At 41.5% G+C, this 19,811-nt stretch overlaps 3 protein-coding genes across 4 annotated transcripts in view; 1 reads left to right on the top strand and 2 right to left on the bottom strand.

The window, feature by feature from the left end:
• Positions 1 to 4,455: 4,455 nt before the first annotated feature.
• On the bottom strand, positions 4,456 to 5,454 carry fabp4a (fatty acid binding protein 4a). Its single transcript, XM_015973778.3, has 4 exons — positions 5,295 to 5,454; positions 4,959 to 5,134; positions 4,779 to 4,880; positions 4,456 to 4,706 (listed from the first exon to the last, which is right to left on the bottom strand). The coding sequence occupies exons 1-4, from the start codon at positions 5,365 to 5,367 to the stop codon at positions 4,653 to 4,655; spliced, it is 405 nt and encodes a 134-aa protein (XP_015829264.1). The 5' UTR covers positions 5,368 to 5,454; the 3' UTR covers positions 4,456 to 4,652.
• Positions 5,455 to 7,069: 1,615 nt separating this feature from the next.
• mrpl53 (mitochondrial ribosomal protein L53) lies at positions 7,070 to 10,169 on the bottom strand. The gene is made up of 3 exons (XM_015973779.3): positions 10,027 to 10,169; positions 7,880 to 7,992; positions 7,070 to 7,264 (listed from the first exon to the last, which is right to left on the bottom strand). The coding sequence occupies exons 1-3, from the start codon at positions 10,119 to 10,121 to the stop codon at positions 7,146 to 7,148; spliced, it is 327 nt and encodes a 108-aa protein (XP_015829265.1). The 5' UTR covers positions 10,122 to 10,169; the 3' UTR covers positions 7,070 to 7,145.
• A 6,747-nt stretch (positions 10,170 to 16,916) lies between these two features.
• pag1 (phosphoprotein membrane anchor with glycosphingolipid microdomains 1) overlaps positions 16,917 to 19,811 on the top strand; it is a 70,955-nt gene continuing 68,060 nt past the window's right edge. For both annotated transcript variants that reach the window (XM_054745175.2, XM_054745176.2), the window contains exon 1: positions 16,917 to 17,129. The gene's annotated coding sequence lies outside the window, so the exon portion shown is untranslated. The remainder of the gene's footprint in view (positions 17,130 to 19,811) is intronic.

The raw sequence follows: 19,811 nt of genomic DNA, 5'->3' as shown, positions 1-19,811 counted from the left end.
TCACACCAAGCTTCCTGACCGAAGGTTTGGTGTGGGAAGCAAGCTGACCAAGAGAGTCTCTGACTTTGTGAACCAGCTTGTCTGGGGCACAGATGAAGATCTCAGTCTTATCTTCATTCAGCTGTAGAAAGCTCCCAGCCATCCAGGTTTTGATAGAGTCTAAGCAGGTGTGTAACAGCTGCAGCTTAGACATCTCATGGGGCTTAAAGGAGATGTACAGTTGGATGTCATCTGCATAAAGATGGTAGGAGATTCCTTTGAAGGAGCTCAGGATGTGCTGAAGAGGAAGCAGATAGAGAAGGAAGAGCATAGGCCCCAGCACAGAACCTTGTGGGACACCATGGGTAAGAGAGGTGGTGGAGGACCTAAACTTGGAGACGGCCACAGAAAAGGAGCACTCAGAGAGATAAGAGGAGAACCACTCCAGAGCAGATCCTGATAGGCCTACCCAGTCTCTCAGCCTCTCCAGTAGCAGGTTATGGTCAACAGTGTCAAAGGCTGCAGTCAGGTCCAGCAGGACCAGAACAGAACAGTCCCCTGCATCACTATCCAGATGCAGGGGCAGATTTGGATTTAGATGTACATCTGGAGTTGCATTAGGATCTGTATCTGGATTTTAATCAGGATCTGGCAACGGAGATGGATCTGAACTTAGGCCTGGATCAGTATTTGGACATAAATTTGGGTCTAGATTGAGATCTGGATCTGGATATTGATCTGGATCTGCATATCGGGATCAGTATTTGGACATAGATCTGGATTCATATTTGTTTCTGTTTTTTTCATCTGAATCTGCATATAGAAGTAGATTTGAAGATGGATCTAAATTTTGGTTCTGGATCTTGATCTGATTTTGGTCTTTATTTGGATCTAGATTTTATCTGATTATGGATCCAGAAAATGATTTAGATTTAAAGCTGCATACAAATCTGAATCTGTATTTGAACACAGATCTGGATCTGGGTCCAGATTTGGTTCTGGTTTTGGTTTGGATCTGCATATAGATATGAATTTGGAGACTGATCTAAATTTGGATCTGGATTTAGATCTGGATCTGGATTCATATTTGGTTTTAGATCTGGATCTGCAAATAGAAAAATATTTAGAAATAGATCTAAATTTGGATTATAATTTAGATCTGAATCTTGTTCTTTATTTGAATCTATATTTTATCTGGATCCAGAAAAGGATTTAGATTTGATTCTGCATATGAATCTGGATTTAGATTTGCATCCGAATTTGGATCTAAATTAGGATCTGGATCTGAAACAAATATGCCCTAAAAAGATTTTTTTATCTTGTTCTCATCAATTTTAGGTTTTTACTTGTTTTGATGTGTTTTCCTTCAATTTCTTAATATTGAATATGATAAAGAAAAAAAATGCATTTTACATTTTTTAGCTTTTATTCTATTTTTACATAATCATTAAAAAAAATTCTGTAGGGGAAAAAAATCAACAACAATGTGACTTTTTTACCGTTTTTAAGTTCGAGCAAAGGCTGAACTTCAAACTGATGGACACCCAGCAGTCGGTGCATTGTTTCACCTTCTTGTTTGTACCTTTTCACGGAACACTCGTGCACCTTTCGTTGCTACTGGAGACAACCGTGCACACCCACATCGCTGCAGAGTCAACAGCAGCAGCGCGTGTTTTTGGGACAATGGGAGGAAACTGGAGTGGCTGAAGAAATTCCACATGTTCACAGGGAAAACACACAAACATCACATGGACAAAATACCCATCATGCCTCTCCTGCTTCACTTCCAACAACGTTAAAGTTTGCTGTAGGCGCGTTTCCACTTCAGGAACTTTTTCCAAGAACTGCTGTAGTTTTCTTTGTATACTTCAGGAATCAAATTAAACTTACACCAAAATCTGACCTGGAACCTTTAGCCTTTGACCTTTAGCTGGTCCAGGGTCATTCTGTGAGGCCCACAGACAAAGTGAAAATGGTTTTCCGACTTGTTTGGTTCTTTGGAGGCTGAACCTGAGCACTCAAGAGGCCAAAAGGCCTCCCCACTCACCTGAACAGAGGTGCAGTATTTAAAAAGCATCAAAAAGCTACAACAGACAAGAAAATGGATATTTGAAGAGCAGTTTCATGTTGGGGAAAAGGAAAACGTGCTGGACACAAGGGTGAAAGAAGGACAAAAATGACTGAAGAACAGCAGACGAGATGGAAAGAATGTGGAGGATAAAGTTCAAGTTGTGAAATCACAGCTTTTCTAACAGACACTTGGTGAAATCAGAATTCCAGAAATCAGCCTGTTTCTGGATGGCAGGGTTCAGTGGGGAGAGATCTTGTTGCATAGCAACCAGCCTCCCCTGCAGATCAAACATGTTGAGGTTCGACTGCTTGGTTACTCAGGAGATGAGATCCCGGATGAGCCCCCGGTTCTGTATGGATCCCGCAGAGCTGAGATCATGTGTTCTTTAGTTAAATGTGGAGGAAAACTTCAGAGGAACGTTCACACCAGCACAAGAGTCGGCTGACTTCAAGGTCAACCCCACCCTGGCAGAGATCCCAAAGTAAAACAGTTTGGCCCCGATTCTGTCTCAGCCCAACACGACCCAAACGCATCACCTCCGACTCCAGCTGCACCTCGAAAACAAAAATATAAACAAAGATTTGTTTATTCGAGGAAAAAGACAATAAGTTTTGATGCATGTCAGTTTTCCATCAGGGGTCGGAGGTCATATAGCTGAAGCTCTTGTGGATCTTTAGGCTTGCTGAAGCACTAGAACGTAAAAGGTGTTTGTGTTTGACAGCGTTTAAGTGGAGACCCGGCAGAGGAAGGGAGTCAACACCACGGCTCAAGAGGAGCTTTCCAGATGTTGTGCTAAGGATGTGAGCTAATTCCTCTGAAGTCCGTCTCTAAACAAACAAGTAAAACGCCATCAGCCGAGTGAAAAGTTCCTCAAACACATTTCATCTAACATTTTAATTCATAAACCACTTAGACCAGAATATGTGGTTTTTACATGAAACTTCAGGGCTTTTTAGAATTTTAAAACTGCTACAAAATTTATCTCAATCTACTTTATGACACCGAGATCAACAGAAAAGCTCATTTTCAAGTGAAAATGTGCAAGTTTTCTCTTTTAAATCTATAAAAAGTGCTGCAAATAAAATTCTATGACATTTATTGACTTTTTATTTAGATTCTTGTTCATTTTTTTTAAATTGATGAATCCATTTTCTTTCACAAAAAGCATGCGGACAGTCCAAATTTTCCATCATTTCTAAGTCATTTTTCTACTTTTGGTATATTTTCTTGCACGTGATGCAACCTCACAGGATTGCAGACCTTTTCCTCGTTGCTCTCCAGTGGAAACTCCTCTTTTGGTTCAGTTTAGCTCATACAGTGAAATAAAATCTCATTCTTGTGCATAAATAGAAAAACATGTTTGTTTTTGTGGAACTTATCTTTGCAGATTTTGACTCAGAACTTTGAAAGTCTTACCAAATCTGTGCAGCATTGATGTCTGGGAAGAAAACCTACTCTGAGGTGGGGATCTGCCCCCGTCCCCCTGCAGCTATCCAAACATAACGCGGATGTTTTGTTTACTTTTGAAGAGCGCACCTGTAAGTCAACCCATAGCAGATGTGCTTTCATAAGATGCACAAAGAAATCTGCAGCTTTTTTGATCCAAGACTAAATGAGTCAATCTTTATCTTTTAGCTGCAAAGGGAATCTGATCTATACGACTTGGAAGGGTTTACACAATTAAAATGTGTTTATTTGCTTTTTTAGAGGATAAATCTCCAGAATGCATCGCACATGAATACTTTGAATGTTTTATTAGGTTCGATTTTCTGCAAGATGCATAAATCAAAACGGTCAGATCAGTCTAACATCCAAAAGAGACGTATGGAGATGTACATTTTATACAAAACTAGTAAACTTCATTATAAAATTACAGTCTGGCTTTAAGTTTGATAAATGTAGTTTTAGGCTAAAATTAAAGGCTTGAAAGCAATTTCAAAATAATGTACTTTTGCTCTAATTTGAGGAAATTCATCCAGAGGAAAAATGCTTTCATGGATTTTAGCTATTCATCTCTTGGCCTCTTCCCAGAGCTTCGTGTCCGACTGCTGCATTGCTCAGACCTAAACTTTCACCAGGCTCAGCGGTTTTCATCGTTACGCCCAATCAGTGCAACAGCAGCTCCCTTTCCTGACGTGGGAAAGTGGCTGCTGCCTTTTAGGACCACTACAAAAGTGCACAGGGGGTGGGACAAAAACCGTTTGCGTACGCCAGCCAGTTAAAATTATACTTCCCCCAAAAAAGGAGTTGAAACGCATTCCTGACCCCAGATGTTTAATATTAAAGTTTTGAGAAAATAGATGAAAGTTCAGCCCATCAGATTAGCTTTGCTCCCATTAAGAGTTTCATGCAACATTCTTCCTCACACTTCAATATACCTTAAGATCCAAATGACCAGACAAAGATTCTCTGCACTCATTACTTTATTTAAATTCACAATTCCAAACAAATCCAGATGCATTTTGTTGGGAAAAAACAGGTAGAAAAAAATGTGGCTTTGGCAACACCATGAAGATCAAGAGTAAGAGCAGAACACACTGTTCAGTTTGGGGAATGCGCTCATTGAACTGAGCCCATCATCCAGAAGCATCCAATGGAAGACTCATGCCTCCTTCACGTACATCCTCACAGCAACCACATCTCCCATGATGCACCTCTGCAGGAAGTAACAGGTGGGTTAGATGGTAATAAGTCATTTTTCCACTCATCAAATGTGAAATTAACTTACTGCTATCAATTTCCCATCAGAAATGTCCCGCTCAATGCTCGTTTCCTTGCCATCCCAGCTCTGTTTCTGCATAAGTTTGCCATTTTCCAGAGTCACCACCGTCTGCAGGAGAAAAAATAAAATAAAAACGATCATGAACTCAACCGAGTCACAAATATATTAAAATCAAACCACTCGAACCTTGGTCTTCCGGTCATCTGCAGTAATCTCCTCGAAAGGCTCATTGAGCTTGAACTTGACCTCGGTGGTCTTGAAGGTGCTCTGAGACTTCATGCAGATGGTCCCTTGGTCGTCCACGCTCAGAACAAAGTTGGGTTTGGTTCGGTTCCCCACCTGGCGGGTAGCAAAGCCCACACCTGGAGGCATCAAAAATCATGTCTTTATTGTTGTTCAAATGACTTTAAAATGTTCCCTTTGGACAATTTTACACCCAAACTCTTATTTAACACAAAAAGTTAAAATTTGAAAAGCTTTGAAAAACCAGCAAACAAGCACGTGACAACATTCAAAACTTACCAAGAGCCTTCATGTACTCATCAAAGTTCTCACTGGAGATCATCTTCCATGTTCCAACAAAATTCTCAACCATTTTTGCTGTTTTTCAGGGAAAACTCCAACAAGAACCGAGACTTTCCTCTGGACCGAATTCTTGAAAACAAGTGCGCTAACAGGCGCCAGCTGGCTGCTTTTAAAGGGCCAGCTCGCGCTATTGGGAAGATACGTCAACCAATCATTAGCGGATACGTCACAATTAGATCCCACCTTCCGCTGAAATCTTTGAACAGGCAGCACAGACATCATATACTTAGAACCAATAAAGCTAGCGTAGCAGCAGTCCGCCATTTTGGATGGGTCTCCATTCGCCCCCAGTGCATTTATTTCTGAGGATGGTGTAACCGAAAAACACATTTTATTGTGCTTTTCGCAAAATCAGCCATTTGGTATGGCAGGATAGTTTAAATGTAAATATGATTAAATAAAATAAATGAAAATTTTAAAGTCAATAGTAATCCCATGTGATGTTTTCAATAGTTCATCAGTAGGCTGCACAATAAAGGGCATAGTAGCTCACTGTGCAATGACTCCAGTTAGGTCTGGGGTGAAGAACCCACCCAATAAGGTGGCAACTGGCATGAGGACCAGGGGGGAGATCTTTGCAATAAGTATACAAAAAACATGTATAAAACTACAGCCTAGAGGCTCTTTTATGCAATGTCAGGAATGCAGAACTGTCAAGTACACAGGTGGCAGGAACAGCCAATCACACGTTAGCAAGAATCAGCAGAGCCAATAGATGAGCTTATGGATGGCTCTAATGGGAAACAGGCTTCAACACAAGAGGTTGTTTTCCGCTTTGTCCTAGTGCTCAACCAGCATCGATTTAATAAAACGTATTATTGCTTTTGGAAGGTAAAAAGTGGGGGGGGACATGTCCCCCCCAAAAAGGTACAGTACATACATGGGAGCGATGCTGTTACGCTTTCCAGTGCCCAATGTGGCGCCAACGTATTCATGTTTATAAGGCAACGAGCTTCTTTTAATATATGACTCTTTTTATCTCAATTCATATTTTATCTTTTTTAACTTTTCTCATTTCTTAAATGCTTATGAAACACCTGGGGATTTTTATCTTTCAATGCGCTTTAAAAAAAACTTTATTTCTTATTATAACCAAAAATAGAATAGAAACCATGTTGGTCAATTCAAAGTAAATAATATTGAGCTCAATCTTATTTACAAGAGGACCATCGCTGAAAGCAGGTGCCATCCAGGAATGGCACGGGTGGGACACAAATGACAAGTGCCAAAAAGTAAGCCATTTTTAAAATGACACCAGAAAATGATGCTGAGGTGCTGCAGGCTCACACAAAGACAAAGTCCAAAAGTCTTTGGAAAACAGGCTAGCTTCTTTTTTAATCCAGCCATTGAATAAAACCAGGAAAACAATTAAACGCTGTATTAGCCTTCAATGATCAATGACTGTTTAATTATGATGACCTCTGGCGTGCGATTGTTATTCTTTCATGGAACAATTACAAGAAATCGCAAAACATCAGAACAATGAAAGAAATAGTAAAACAATCTCAAATTGTGTCACAGAGGTTGGAGAAAATTTGAAACAAGCATTTAAATTTTTTGTGACGCTGAAATCAAGCCTTTGTGCCAAATTGTTGCGTCAAAGGTTGCATAAAGTTCTCTGAAACCTTTTATTGCTACAAAAAGTCAAATTAGCTTAAAGAGAGGAATCTGATCCCTAAAAAACTGACAAAAACACACACCAGAGGTGACGATCTGGATCAAATTATCTTTAATTAACAAAAAGAGAAACATCACACAAATAGAAAATGACTCAAACAGGATTCTGCATCATTTCTTTGCAGCAGCTTTTGTTTGTGGGTCTTTGTTGGTGCAGCGCGACTGAAACGCACTCATCATCTCACTGCAGGTCAGGTTCGCTCCCTTCATCACCAGCTGCTCTCCGTCCACTGCAGAAAAACCCAGAAACACAATCAGATGAGTCACCATGATGCACTGTGGAAGGAGCAGCAAACGGGGGAAAGTTGAGTCCGAGCCGATGTCAGGACGAACTGTGGCGAGCTGCTTTAATCATCTACTCAGTAAAATATAAACGTTCTTTTAAAAACAGGATTATGGATCAAATGTGATTCATGCTGCACTGGATGCACCATTTCACATCTGACTAAAAATTAAGTTCAACTCTCAATCATCACGTCATAAAACAAACTTGAACTCTAATCGATATTTCCACTTCCTGTTTTCTAAAGAAATTGCGTAAAGAGTTAAAAAGTATTTTGTGCTGCTTTAAGTTTAAGAGTTTACTTCTAAGATATGAAGCTAACTTAAAGGTAGCCTGAACAGCCAGCTCCTAGGGAACGCTCCTATTGAAATAACCCCACCCCCTGAGAATTCTAACTGAGCCAATCAGCGCTGAGCAGCGTACGTGACACACCGCAACGCTCAGTTGGCTTTTTCACTGCAGAATTCTTACATACCCTTTTAAAAACCTAGCAAAACGGAACACATATCAACCATGACCTCCACGCCCGCTCCCAAGTGATCGAGCGCCGTCTGATCCTTACCATAAGTTACATCAACTACAGGTTCTGACTTGTCGTGTTTCACCGTAGACACGACCTGACAGTTTATGTTGGTTGCTCGGGCCTTTTCTGATCCGACCAAGGCCAGAAACTCCCTGTGAGACAAAAACAAGCAGAACATTAGCTGTAGTAGCAACTCCGTTACTTTAAGGCATTGCACTGCAGGAAAGAGCTTCATCAAAGTTGTAGTCAACAAACCAAACAAATCAACCTGTGTGATTAGCTTTGTGCCACCCTGCTGAATTATAAAGAGTTAAAGAAAGATAGAAATGAGCTCCACCTCAGTAAGCCACACTTCACTTTTGATTTGAGGGATTATTTAAATATTATAATCAAGCCTGATCATTGAGTTGACTACATAAAAAATGGGGGATTTACTACTATGTTGGGCTTAAAGGGATAGTCCACCCCTAAGTGAAACGCAGTCTGTTGCCACATTCCCCAGAAATAAGTGGGAAAAGGAATTTTGTATCCAGCCCAGTCATTCTCCTGAATCTTGCAGATTTCTGTTAGCTTTAGCTTAGCATAAACGATGTAAGTGAACCGTTAAAGAGCAAGTCACCCCCAAATCAACTTTTTTTCTGATAAACTATATAAATGCGTGTTTAATCATGCTGTAGACACGTGTAGTCAATAGTTTTGCACTTTAATGCGTTTTAGTAAAATTTTTAATTTTCTGCCTAAAACTGTCAGTGTTGTGCCGTTGTCAGGTAAAATCTCTGCACTGCATTTGAATTTAAATCTGCCATCGCTATTGGCTAAGAGGTACCCTAGAACGTTAGATGGTACCATATGATGTCACAATGTCGTTGTAAGCCTGTGTGTGTGTATTTGTTGGTGGCTCCACCCTCTCGGTCTGCTAGGCAACAGCATTTGTTGCATTTTTCAAACAGGAAGTGGGAGTTGAGTAAGAATCTAGTAGGGAGTGACTTGCTCTAATAAAATTTTTTAAAGGGAAAGTCACCCCCTGCCAGATTCTTACTCAACTCCCACTTCCTGTTTGAAAAATGCAACAGATGCTGTTGCCTACCAGACCGAGAGGGCAGAGCCTCTAACAAATACACACACTCACTACATTGTGACATCATAATGTACCATCTAACATCATAGTGTACCTCTTAGCCAATAGCGATGGCAGATTTCAATTCAAATGCAGTGCTGAGTTTTTGCCTGACAACGGTGCATCGCTGACAGTTTTAGGCAGAATATTTAAATTTTAACTAAGATGCACTAAAGTGCCGAATTATTGACTGTATTTGTCTACAGCACAATCAGACCCTCATTTATATAATTTATCAGCAAAAAAATGGTGATTTGAAGTGACTTGCTCTTTAAGTAAAAGAGGTTTTTCAAATCACAAACTATGTGTAGTAGACTTTTGAGTCCAGGTTTGAAGAGTCTGGGTGTTAATGTTTTGTGATTAGAGCAGATGCTCAGCAGTAGAAAGGTTAGAATCGCCCTTTCTGAGACCAAAACCAAAGATGGGAACCAACTTCAGCTTCATAACGTGTTAGCGGACAATTGTTTTAGGAGTTGGGGTCCCCTTTTATTCCAAAGCTCATCTATGATAGATTATAAAGATTAGAGCTTTTTATCTTAAAACATAAGAAAGCCCACTGTAACCGATGCACGGTTGTAATCCTAAAACCCCTAAATGATCTGGAAACGTTTAGGCAGAAATGTTTCTTAAATGCCTCTATATCTACAAATACTAAAATCAGATTTAAATAAATTTAAATTTTGCTATAATAAATAACCTAAACGACCAATTTATCTCGAATAACCTCATTTATAAAGACTACAGCATAATAATGATTACAATAGGTCGTGTAAACAACTTAATTAACCTTTATTAGTTTTATTTTGAAAGTTCGAGCTTGAGCACATTATCTGTGTTTACATAAACTTGAGCAGGAAAACACACTTTCGTCGTGTTGTATCATTATTTTACACATTCAGAGCTGACAGTTTAAATAAAATCAATGGTATAAAGTAAAAGCGAGCGAGATGTACAGCCGATTTGCTCCTTTAGCGGTGACTTTAGCCGGACATTAGCATCGCTAACATCCGTTTAATTCCTACAAAAACACTTTAACACAAACGTCCACATCCGCACGCACACGTCTTACCTTGTGGACCGGGTATTAGACTCAAACGGACAAAACTGGACTGCTATTTTCTTCACAGCCTTTAGCACTACGGTGGCTTTACAGGGAGCCGCCATGTTTTTTTTAAGTGACCTCTGAACTTGTGAGAGTGACGTTTTAGACAATGTCCGCTAGATGGCGATAGAGATTAGGAATGAAATGATCGTATTAGCTTAATTCCAATGTTATTTTTAGGTGTTTACATGTTTAATTAATGCAAATAAATTACTAAAGCGTTTTAGAAGAATTCTACTAACAACACAATCAATTAGTTTGCACAGGTAATTAATTAATCCAATCTACAGCCAGATATTCAACTTTTTCCTTAATTCTACTAATGAAACATGTTTAAACACATTGATGCAGAAATAAAGCATGTTTGCACACATATGAAACCACATAACAGAATATTATTTTAAAATATTGGAGTAAGTTTCAGTTTTCAGGGCTTGGACCACTAAAGCCTTGATCCAAATTGCACCAGATCCTTCATGCATCTCCTGCAGGTGGTGGTCACGGGTGGATAAGACAAGGCAGTAACACACACAGGCCCTCAGCTTTAGGCCTGGCTCCCTGGTGTTACCCCACGAACGCTCCCTGGACTCTCAGATCGTGTCTTAATTAACATGTTGAGTCTTGGAATAAAGCCGCTGCTTCCTCACATCAAGCATTTAAAGATTTGGTTGAGGTGCTTCCTGCATGCTGCCTGGGGGAGGTGTTTTGGGGGATGTCTCACTAACAGGAGGTTCCCTGGTCGATCCAGGATACACTGAAGGAATTGTATCTCCTGACCTGTAAGGAAATGCCTTGAGGTCCTACCAAAACAACTAGGAGAGCTTTAATACACTTACAATTCACCTAAGGGTATTGGCAGCACTGAAGTATATAAAAGTCAATCAATCAATCAAAGCTTTATTTATAAAGCGCCTTCTGCAACCCTGTTAGGAAGCCCAAAGCGCTGAAGTGGCAGAAGTGGCAGAAGTGGGACCAAGTCAAGCAAGTTTCAAGTCTTTCCACTCAAAACAAGCCAGTTCCCAACATATGGAAGTACAGGAGCCAAAACTGAAGTCCAAAACATTTGAGTTTTTTAACCCCAAACATGTAAATTGACCAAATTTGCACGTTCACACCATAGAAAAAAGAAATAATGTCCATCAGAGATGGGCGATTATTATTTGTTTGAGTGCCGAGCTTTCTGTCATCTCAGACTTGGGTCCAAGTCATGTGACTTGGTCTACGCCGCCGGAACATGTCACTCAAAGAGGTCATTTTGAAATGAATCAGGGTCGTTTTTGCAGTTTCCTGACAAACCAGATTAAGTCTCATGCAGACAAAAAACCACGGTGGCATTTTCCTGAGATCAGCTCCGATTTACTGAACTGAATTACATCAGAGGCCGAGCGAGAGGCGGGAGGTCCGCCGGGATCCGAGTCAATGAAGGATGCGCCACAGTCCAAATAGACACTCGGATAGGCACATTTCATAATCAAATAGACTAGAGGCGTGTAACGTTTGACGGTGAGATGAGAACGCATTAAAATTTTGATTGTGTTATCACTTGAGACCAGTTTCATCAGCGTATTAAATTAGCGTCTGTGCTCTGGGAGAGTTTTGCTTTGCTAAGCTTGTCAGAACAACGATTCATTTCTCATTAAATGAGTCGATTTTAAAACAAAAACACGGAAAAAATGACGCACGTCAACCAACTCTTCTACCCAGACTAAAAAAGATGTGACCACATTTGCACTTCCTGAGTGCCTACTGGTATTTATAGATCACTAGTTTTCTGCGTGTATGAAGAATAAATGTGTTCTTCACTGTCGAGCACGCCCAAGCGCTGTTTTTGTCCTGACTTCAACGCGCCTCCGGGTTCTTTCCTGAACGCCCGACGGTTCGACCCAGCTTGTGACAGCTGGACGGTGGAGGGCTCTAATTTTAGACTTAAGCTACTGAAAGGCAGAAGCATTTCCTTCACACACACACACACACACACACACACACACACACACACACACTGAGCCGTTTTAGGAAATGTACTCTTTGCACAGCCATAAGAAAGAGGGGGGAGAAACAATGAAAGCTCAGGGGGATGTTTGGCCTGAAAGGAAAACAAGTTATTGTCTCGGTGTAGGATTTCATCCATCAAGGTTTCTGCCTGAGCACAATGCTGTTGAGTGGTCTTTAACAGAAGCGGTGACATAAAACACTGTTCTGCTTGTGTTCATCAAAGATGCAGGATTTTCAGAGGGATCACAACACTTTCAGTGAGCTGTAAACTACACCTGTGTGTCTGAGTTCAGGTAAAAAGTGGAATTCATGAGAATTAATCAGAATAAGTGTAGCTGCATGTTCCAGATGTGTCATAAAGAAGAGGTTGGAGCATGCAAACTGCTAGAAGCTGCATCTGCCTTGCTGCGTTTTTGCAAAGCAGGCGCAGAAGTGTTGCACTTCCTTTATTATATTCATATTAAGCTTGTGCTTGGAGCTCTTATGACCCAATTGTATGCAAAGATATTGTTGTAAATCTATTAGAAATCTGCAAAAATCCTGCTTGTTACTGCAATAAACAAGAAAAGCTACCAAAACAAAACTTTAGTCGTTTGTAATTTTCATTTAGCAGATTTTTGGGAACGTGCAATCTCTGCAAGGTGTCAAATCAAAACATAAACATAAGAAAGGTGTCGTTCTCTTTGGTTGCTATAGGAAATCAAGGCAGGTAAATGTCATGGCATTCTCCTAGTAATGTATAAAAGCAGAAACTGAAGGTTCTAGTTTTTCTGGTTGGATGAACAAATTATATGGTGGTCATTTAAAAGTTGATGCTTTTCATTTCCTCCTCCAGGAGAACATTTTGCTGCTGTAGTTTCCTCTTTTTAACCATCGTTATAAAACAAGTTGCCCGATATTAATAAGGGAATCCATCAAAAGCAGTTGGTTTAGTTAACAATGAGCATTTGTTTTCTTCATGTTGAGAACGGCAACTCAAAACTTACCATTCATGTATTATTTTTAGCAAGCTGTCTTCTGATGTATGAGAAATGATTTACCCCCATAAAACTGAGCAAATAATTTGTCATTTTTCAAAGTAAAAGTATCCCCTGGATGTTCATGATGCTACTTTCTATTTATTAATTCAATTCAATTCAGTTCAAAAATACTTTATTAATCCCAGAGGGAAATTGATTGCTGTAGTAGATCAGAATAATAATAATAATAATCATGTCATCAAAGAGTTGTTGTATATTACAATGGCTGTTGGCAGGAAGGATCTCCAGTAGCGGTCAGTGTTGCAGCCAAACTGAAGAAGCCTCTGACTGAAGACACTCTTCCGTTGTCGGACAGTCTTGTGAAGAGAATGCTCAGGGTTGTCCATCATTTTCTTGATTCTCTGGAGAATCCTCCTTTGCATTATCTCCTCCAGTGGTTCCACAGTCGTCCCCAGGACAGAACCGGCCTTTTTATTAGGCTGTTGAGCCTTTTCAGGTCCCTGCTTCTGATGCTGCTACCCCAACAGACGATGGCTGAAGAGATTACACTCTCAACAACAGACTTGTAGAAGATCTGCAGCATCTTGCTACAGACATTGAAGGACCTAAGTGTCCTCAAGAAGTGCAGTCTGCTGTGTCCCTTCTTGTAAACGGCTTCGCTGTTCTTTCTCCAGTCCAGTCTGTTGTCCAGGTGAACTCCAAGGTATTTGTATTCCTCAACCACCTCCACTTCTTCTCCCATGATGGAAACAGTGTTTGACTCCACCCTGTTTCTTCTGAAGTCTAAAATCATCTCCTTTGTTTTGTTCAGGTTCAAGGTCAGATGAATGTTTCTACACCATGCCACAAAGCGCTCCACCAGCTCTCTGTACTCAGCTTCCTGTCCATCTCTGATGCACCCGACAACTGCAGAGTCATCTGAGTATTTCTGTAGATGACAGGTCTCTGATTTGTACTGGAAGTCTGAGGTGTACAGGGTGAAAATGAATGGTGAGAGTACAGTCTCCTGTGGCGCTCCAATGTTACTGATCGCCTGGTTTGATCTGCAGTTCTTCTGCCTCACAAGCTGTGGCCTGTTTGTCAGGTAGGCTTTAATCCGGGCGATAGTTGAGGCCCCCACCTGTGTCTTCTGGAGTTTCTGGCAAAGTACATCAGGCTGGATTGTGTTAAATGCACTGGAGAAATCAAAGAACATGACCCTCACAGTGCTGCCTGCTTTGTCCAGATGGCAGTGGGTTGGTTGAAGCAGCTGGATGATGGCTTCTTCAACTCCAACTCCATGGCGATAAGCAAACTGCAGCGGGTCCTGATATGTTCTAGTTTGCTTATTCAGGTGGACCAACAGGAGTCTCTCCAGGACCTTCATGATGTGGGATGTCAGGGCAACTGGTCTGTAGTCGTCATTGACTGATGGGCGAGTTTTCTTTGGAACTGGAACAAGGCAGGATGTCTTCCACAGGACTGGAACCTTCTCCTGGGCCAGGCTGAGGTTGAAGAGGTGCTGCAGAATCCCACAGAGCTGCTCTGCACAGGCCTTCAGTACTCTGCGGCTGACACCATCTGGACCTGCAGTCTTGTTCCTGTTCAGTCTCTCCAGCTGCCTCTTCACCTGACTTCTAGAGACAGAAAGGTGGGAGGGGGACGTAACTGGGGCAGCAGCATCTCCTGACTTGGTTGAAGACGGATTTATAGAACCAGAAGAGTCCATGACTGTGTTAGAGGACAAAAGAGCTGGCGTGTGACAGGAAAATGTTGCATCAGAGGAGGATGGGATGTCTGATTGGCTGGGGACAGGCGAGGAGGATGCTGGGTTTGTTCCTGAACTGAATCTATAAGACTGAGTTTAACGATTAGGAGATTAAATTAAAACATCCCTTGACAGAATTCTGGGAATTTAATGATGGAGTTGTTATGGAAGTTTTGGTTTAAACATTTAAAGAGCAAGTCACCCCCATATCAACTTTTTTCCTGATAAACTATATAAATGCGTGTCTAATCGTGCTGCAGACATGTGTAGTCAATAGTTTTGCACTTTAGCGCATTTTAGTTAAAATTTACATTTTTTGCCTAAAACTGTCAGTGTTGTGCCATTGTCAAGTAAAAACTCTGCACTGTATTTGAATTTAAATCTGCCATCGCTGTTGGCTAAGAGGTACCCTGGAATGTTAACTGGTACCATATGATGTCACAATGTCGTTGTGAGCCTGTGTGTGTGTGTGTGTGTGTGTGTGTGTGTGTGTGTGTGTGTGTGTGTGTGTATTTGTTAGCAGCTCCGCCCTCTCGGTCTGCTAGGCAACAGCATTTGTTGCATTTTTCAAACAGGAAATGGGAGTTGAGTAAAAATCTGGTAGGGGGTGACTTACTCTTTAAACATGACATACTGCATTATATAATGAAACTTAACTAGATTTTTTGCAGCCTCTTAGCAATCAGAGAATGTGTTTTGAATGTGTTTCAGTACATATTTGGACAGTACAATGGGTTTGACTTCAAATAGTAATTATTTTGAAAAAGATTTATTAAAATCTCTTAAGTGGTCCATTTTACAACACAAACTTTGACTGAAAAAGCTAAAGGGAACGTCTTTAGAACAACATACTATTTAGTGTGTCAATTATTGAGTAGATGACTAAAAGTACACCAGATTGTTAGCTCAATATCCTTAAAACCGATTTCATTTTTGCCATTTTTGTGTTTTGCTAATATTTATTAGCTAAGGTGGCCATAGTTGCAACCACCAGCGCAATATTTAAAACAGATCACGTGGGATTACTATTGACTTTTTTAGCCTACCTGTTGGGATTTTACAGTTTTGAATTTATTTTATCTTACAATATTAATATTTTAATCATCATACCATACATTATATCTGATAAAATGTGTTTTTTTTTGTTGGGTAAACATATTCTTCAGTACAAATAAATGTACTGGGGGTGATTGGGACCCATCCAAGATGGCGGCTACATAAAGCTCCCCAGTCCCATCTGTCTGTGTTCGCAGCCATCCTAACTTGAGTTGTCTCTAAATGTTAGGCAACTAACGCTAACCGTCGTGTACGCTCGCTTGCAAATCCAACTCCCAACTCGCCACAAGGCGTGGCCGAGACTCTCGATGCTTTTATAACTTTGACACAGAGCTGCTACGTCGTACTTTTCTCGTTTACGTAGCTTTGTTCACTTTAGCCATTGGCTAAAGTGTATTCAAACAGACTCTGACTCTATGTTTTAAGCTGAAGGTGGCGCTATACTGTGGTATTTAGGCAGAATTTTTATTTTTTAATGAAAATGCATCAAAATGCTAAAATTGTGAATACACACGTTTAAAACACTATTCAACATGCATTTACACAGTTTATCAGCAAAAAAGAGTTAATTTAGGCATTACTTGCTCTTTAAGAACCATCACAAGATACTTTGCTAAATTTCCTGCTTATGTTTGATTTGAAATTGGTGTGAATGAGTCTCACTACAACTAAAACCCATTAAAGTTAATTACTTGCAAAATGCACTGGCTAATCTTTGTTTATGCTAATGTTAATTAGCTGTGACTATTATGACTATGGGCGGCCCTTGCGTTGCATTTGGCTTCATTAACGTTCATAACAAGCTAGTAAGCTCAAATATTTACACCTACATTTTATTATAGGGTGGTGTGAATCAGTCTAAGCTATAACAACTACTTTCAATTCAGTGTTTAAACCATTTGACTAGTGTTTAAACTGACTAGCCATTTTTTGGTTTGCTAACACGCTCACACGTCAACAACAACAAAAAAAAAAAACACTACGTTTCCCAAGATGCTCCGCGCGCTGCTCTCTGTGACTCCTCCCGCCAGTCCTGGCAGCACAGCCTCTGCTGCTGGCTGAGACGCCACAGAGCGGAGCGGGCTGAAACGAGGAGCTCCGCGTCTCTCCTGATCTGAAATGAGCACAGGCTGCGAAGCGAGTCGCAGCGCGCTACCTGTGGTCTCTCTCCACAAACACACCACCTCTTATTTTTCACCCCGCATCTCACCTGGAGGCTCGGACAAGCGCGAGCTCAACAGAGACCGAGCACTTTGGACTCAGCTAGGCGGTGAATGCCGATCTGTCAACCGTAGGTAAGCGGCGCTCACATCTGCACGGGAAAGTTGTGTTGTTATGGTCTCTCTCTCTCTCTCTCTCTCTCTCTCTCTCTCTCTCTCTCTCTCTCTCTCTCTCTCTCTCTCTCTCTCTCTCTCTCTCTCTCTCTCTCTCTCTCTCTCTCTCTCTCTCTCTCTCTCTCTCTCTCTCTCTCTCTCTCTCTCTCTCTCTCTCTCTCTCTCTCTCTCTCTCTCTCTCTCTCTCTCTCTCTCTCTCTCTCTCTCTCTCTCTCTCTCTCTCTCTCTCTCTCTCTCTCTCTCTCTCTCTCTCTCTCTCTCTCTCTCTCTCTCTCTCTCTCTCTCTCTCTCTCTCTCTCTCTCTCTCTCTCTCTGTGTGTGTGTGTGTGTGTGTGTGTGTGTGTGTGTGTGTGTGTGTGTGTGTGTGTGTGTGTGTGTGTGATTGGGAAACTTCACCGAGGACACGGCAACTACGGTGGTCGCAGTAGCAACAAATATAGGACTTGTTGCCCTTTCGTAGATGATTTTCCTGAATAGCATAAGAGCTTAAATGCTACATGTTCTGATATTTTCTGTTGCTTTGGACTGATCTTGATCTCTGACAGGACATATTTAATCAAGAACTCTTTATCGGTTTAGTCAGGATTATCTCGGTTTATGAGAAACAGATTTCTGTGTAATATTAGGACTTTTAGGATTCACACACACACACACTAAGATTACATGACGCCCCTGTGACCTATGACATATTAAGAATGCTGTAATCCACCCGCTTCCTAAAAAACCGAGTCTTGACCCCTCTCTCCATAGCAGCTTCAGACCCATCTCTAAACTTCCGTTCATCTCCAAGATCTTGGGAAAGGTTGTGGCTAAACAACTCACAGCTGCTCTTGATGAACATAACATCTATGATAGCTTCCAGTCAGGTTTTCGTAGAGCTCATTCTACTGAAACAGCTCTTCTTAGGGTCTCTAATGACCTTCTGACTCACAGTGATGCAGGGGACTGTTCTGTTCTGGTCCTGCTGGACCTGACTGCAGCCTTTGACATTGTTGACCATCACCTGCTACTGGAGAGGCTGAGAGACTGGGTAGGCCTATCAGGATCTGCTCTGGAGTGGTTCTCCTCTTATCTCTCTGAGCGCTCCTTTTCTGTGGCCGTCTCCAAGTTTAGGTCCTCCACCACCTCTCTTACCCATGGTGTCCCACATGGTTCTGTGCTGGGGCCTCTGCTCTTCCTCCTCTATCTGCTTCCTCTTCAGCACATCCTGAGCTCCTTCAAAGGAATCTCCTACCATCTTTATGCAGATGACATCCAACTGTACATCTCCTTTAAGCCCCATGAGATGTCTAAGCTGCAGCTGTTACACACCTGCTTAGACTCTATCAAAACCTGGATGGCTGGGAGCTTTCTTCATCTGAATGAAGATAAGACTGAGATCCTCATCTGTGCCCCAGACAAGCTGGTTCACAAAGTCAGAGACTCTCTTGGTCAGCTTGCTTCCCACACCAAACCTTCTGTCAGGAATCTTGGCGTGACCTTTGACCCAGCTCTCACCCTGGATTCTCATGTCAGTTCTCTTGTTCGCTCTTCCTTCTTCCATCTCAGGAACATTGCTAAGCTGTCCCGCTCTGAACTTGAGACAGTTCTCCACACCTTCATCTCCTCACGCTTGGCCTACTGTAACTCTCTTTTCACGTGTGAGCAGAACCTCCCTGAACCGTCTACAGGTGGTTCAGAACGCCTGTGCTCGGCCTCTGACCAAGTCCTCCAAACACACCCACATCACCCCGCTTCTCCTCCAGCTTCACTGGCTGCCAGTCAACTTCAGGATTCATTTCAAGATCCTGATTCTGGTCTATAGGGCCTTACATGGACAAGCACCATCTTACATTGGTGATCTTCTTAGTCCCTACACCTCCAGCAGGTCCCTGAGGTCCAGTGATCAAAGCCTACTGGTTGTGCAGCACCAGGCTAAAGACCAAAGGTGACAGATCATTTGCTGCTGTGGCCCCCAGACTCTGGAACTCTCTCCCCCTGAGCCTGAGATCAGTGGACTCAGTGGTCTCCTTTAAAAAGCAGCTGAAGACTCACTTGTTCAAGCTGGTTTTTGTATGACCTTCTTCACCACTCTCTATTTATTCTGCTCTCCCCACCTATTCCACCTTCCTCAGGATCCACTGATTTCCCTCTTTCCTATTCACTCCCTCTCTTTCTTAACATTTTTTCTTTTAAATCGCAATTGCCTATTTTTGCTCATTTGAAATATAGTTTTTAAACATTTTCTAAATGTTTTTTTATATTTTTGCATTTTTTTTGTGAAGCGCCTCGTGATTTTTTTCTTGAGAGGCGCTATAGAAATGATATTTTCTTCTTCTTCTTCTTCTATGTAAACACTACCTCATCTTCAGTATGAATTTAAAGTAGTCATGTATGTGTTTAAACACACACACACACACACACACACACACACACACACACACACACACACACACACACACACACACACACACACACACACACTCCTCTGTAACTATGAATACAATTTCTCCTCCTGCTCACCTGCCACCCCCCCCCCCCCCACCCCCCACCCCCCGTTCACACTGTGATGGGTCTCATTCATCACACACACACACACACACACACACACACACACACACACACACACACACACACACACACACACACACACACACACACACA

Source organism: Nothobranchius furzeri, chromosome 19 (genome assembly GCF_043380555.1).
Source record: "Nothobranchius furzeri strain GRZ-AD chromosome 19, NfurGRZ-RIMD1, whole genome shotgun sequence".
Taxonomy (NCBI): Eukaryota; Metazoa; Chordata; class Actinopteri; order Cyprinodontiformes; family Nothobranchiidae; genus Nothobranchius; species Nothobranchius furzeri.
This window is presented reverse-complemented; position numbering and strand designations above follow the sequence as displayed.

Coding starts and splice junctions, on each gene's coding strand:
- fabp4a (XM_015973778.3), bottom strand. CDS start 5,367: ATGGTTGAGAATTTTGTTGGAACATGGAAGATGATCTCCAGTGAGAAC. Junction 5,135..5,294: donor TGAGTACATGAAGGCTCTTG/GTAAGTTTTGAA, acceptor TGATGCCTCCAG/GTGTGGGCTTTGCTACCCGC. Junction 4,881..4,958: donor CAGATGACCGGAAGACCAAG/GTTCGAGTGGTT, acceptor TTTCTCCTGCAG/ACGGTGGTGACTCTGGAAAA.
- mrpl53 (XM_015973779.3), bottom strand. CDS start 10,121: ATGGCGGCTCCCTGTAAAGCCACCGTAGTGCTAAAGGCTGTGAAGAAA. Junction 7,993..10,026: donor TCTAATACCCGGTCCACAAG/GTAAGACGTGTG, acceptor TTTGTCTCACAG/GGAGTTTCTGGCCTTGGTCG. Junction 7,265..7,879: donor TGTAGTTGATGTAACTTATG/GTAAGGATCAGA, acceptor GTTTTTCTGCAG/TGGACGGAGAGCAGCTGGTG.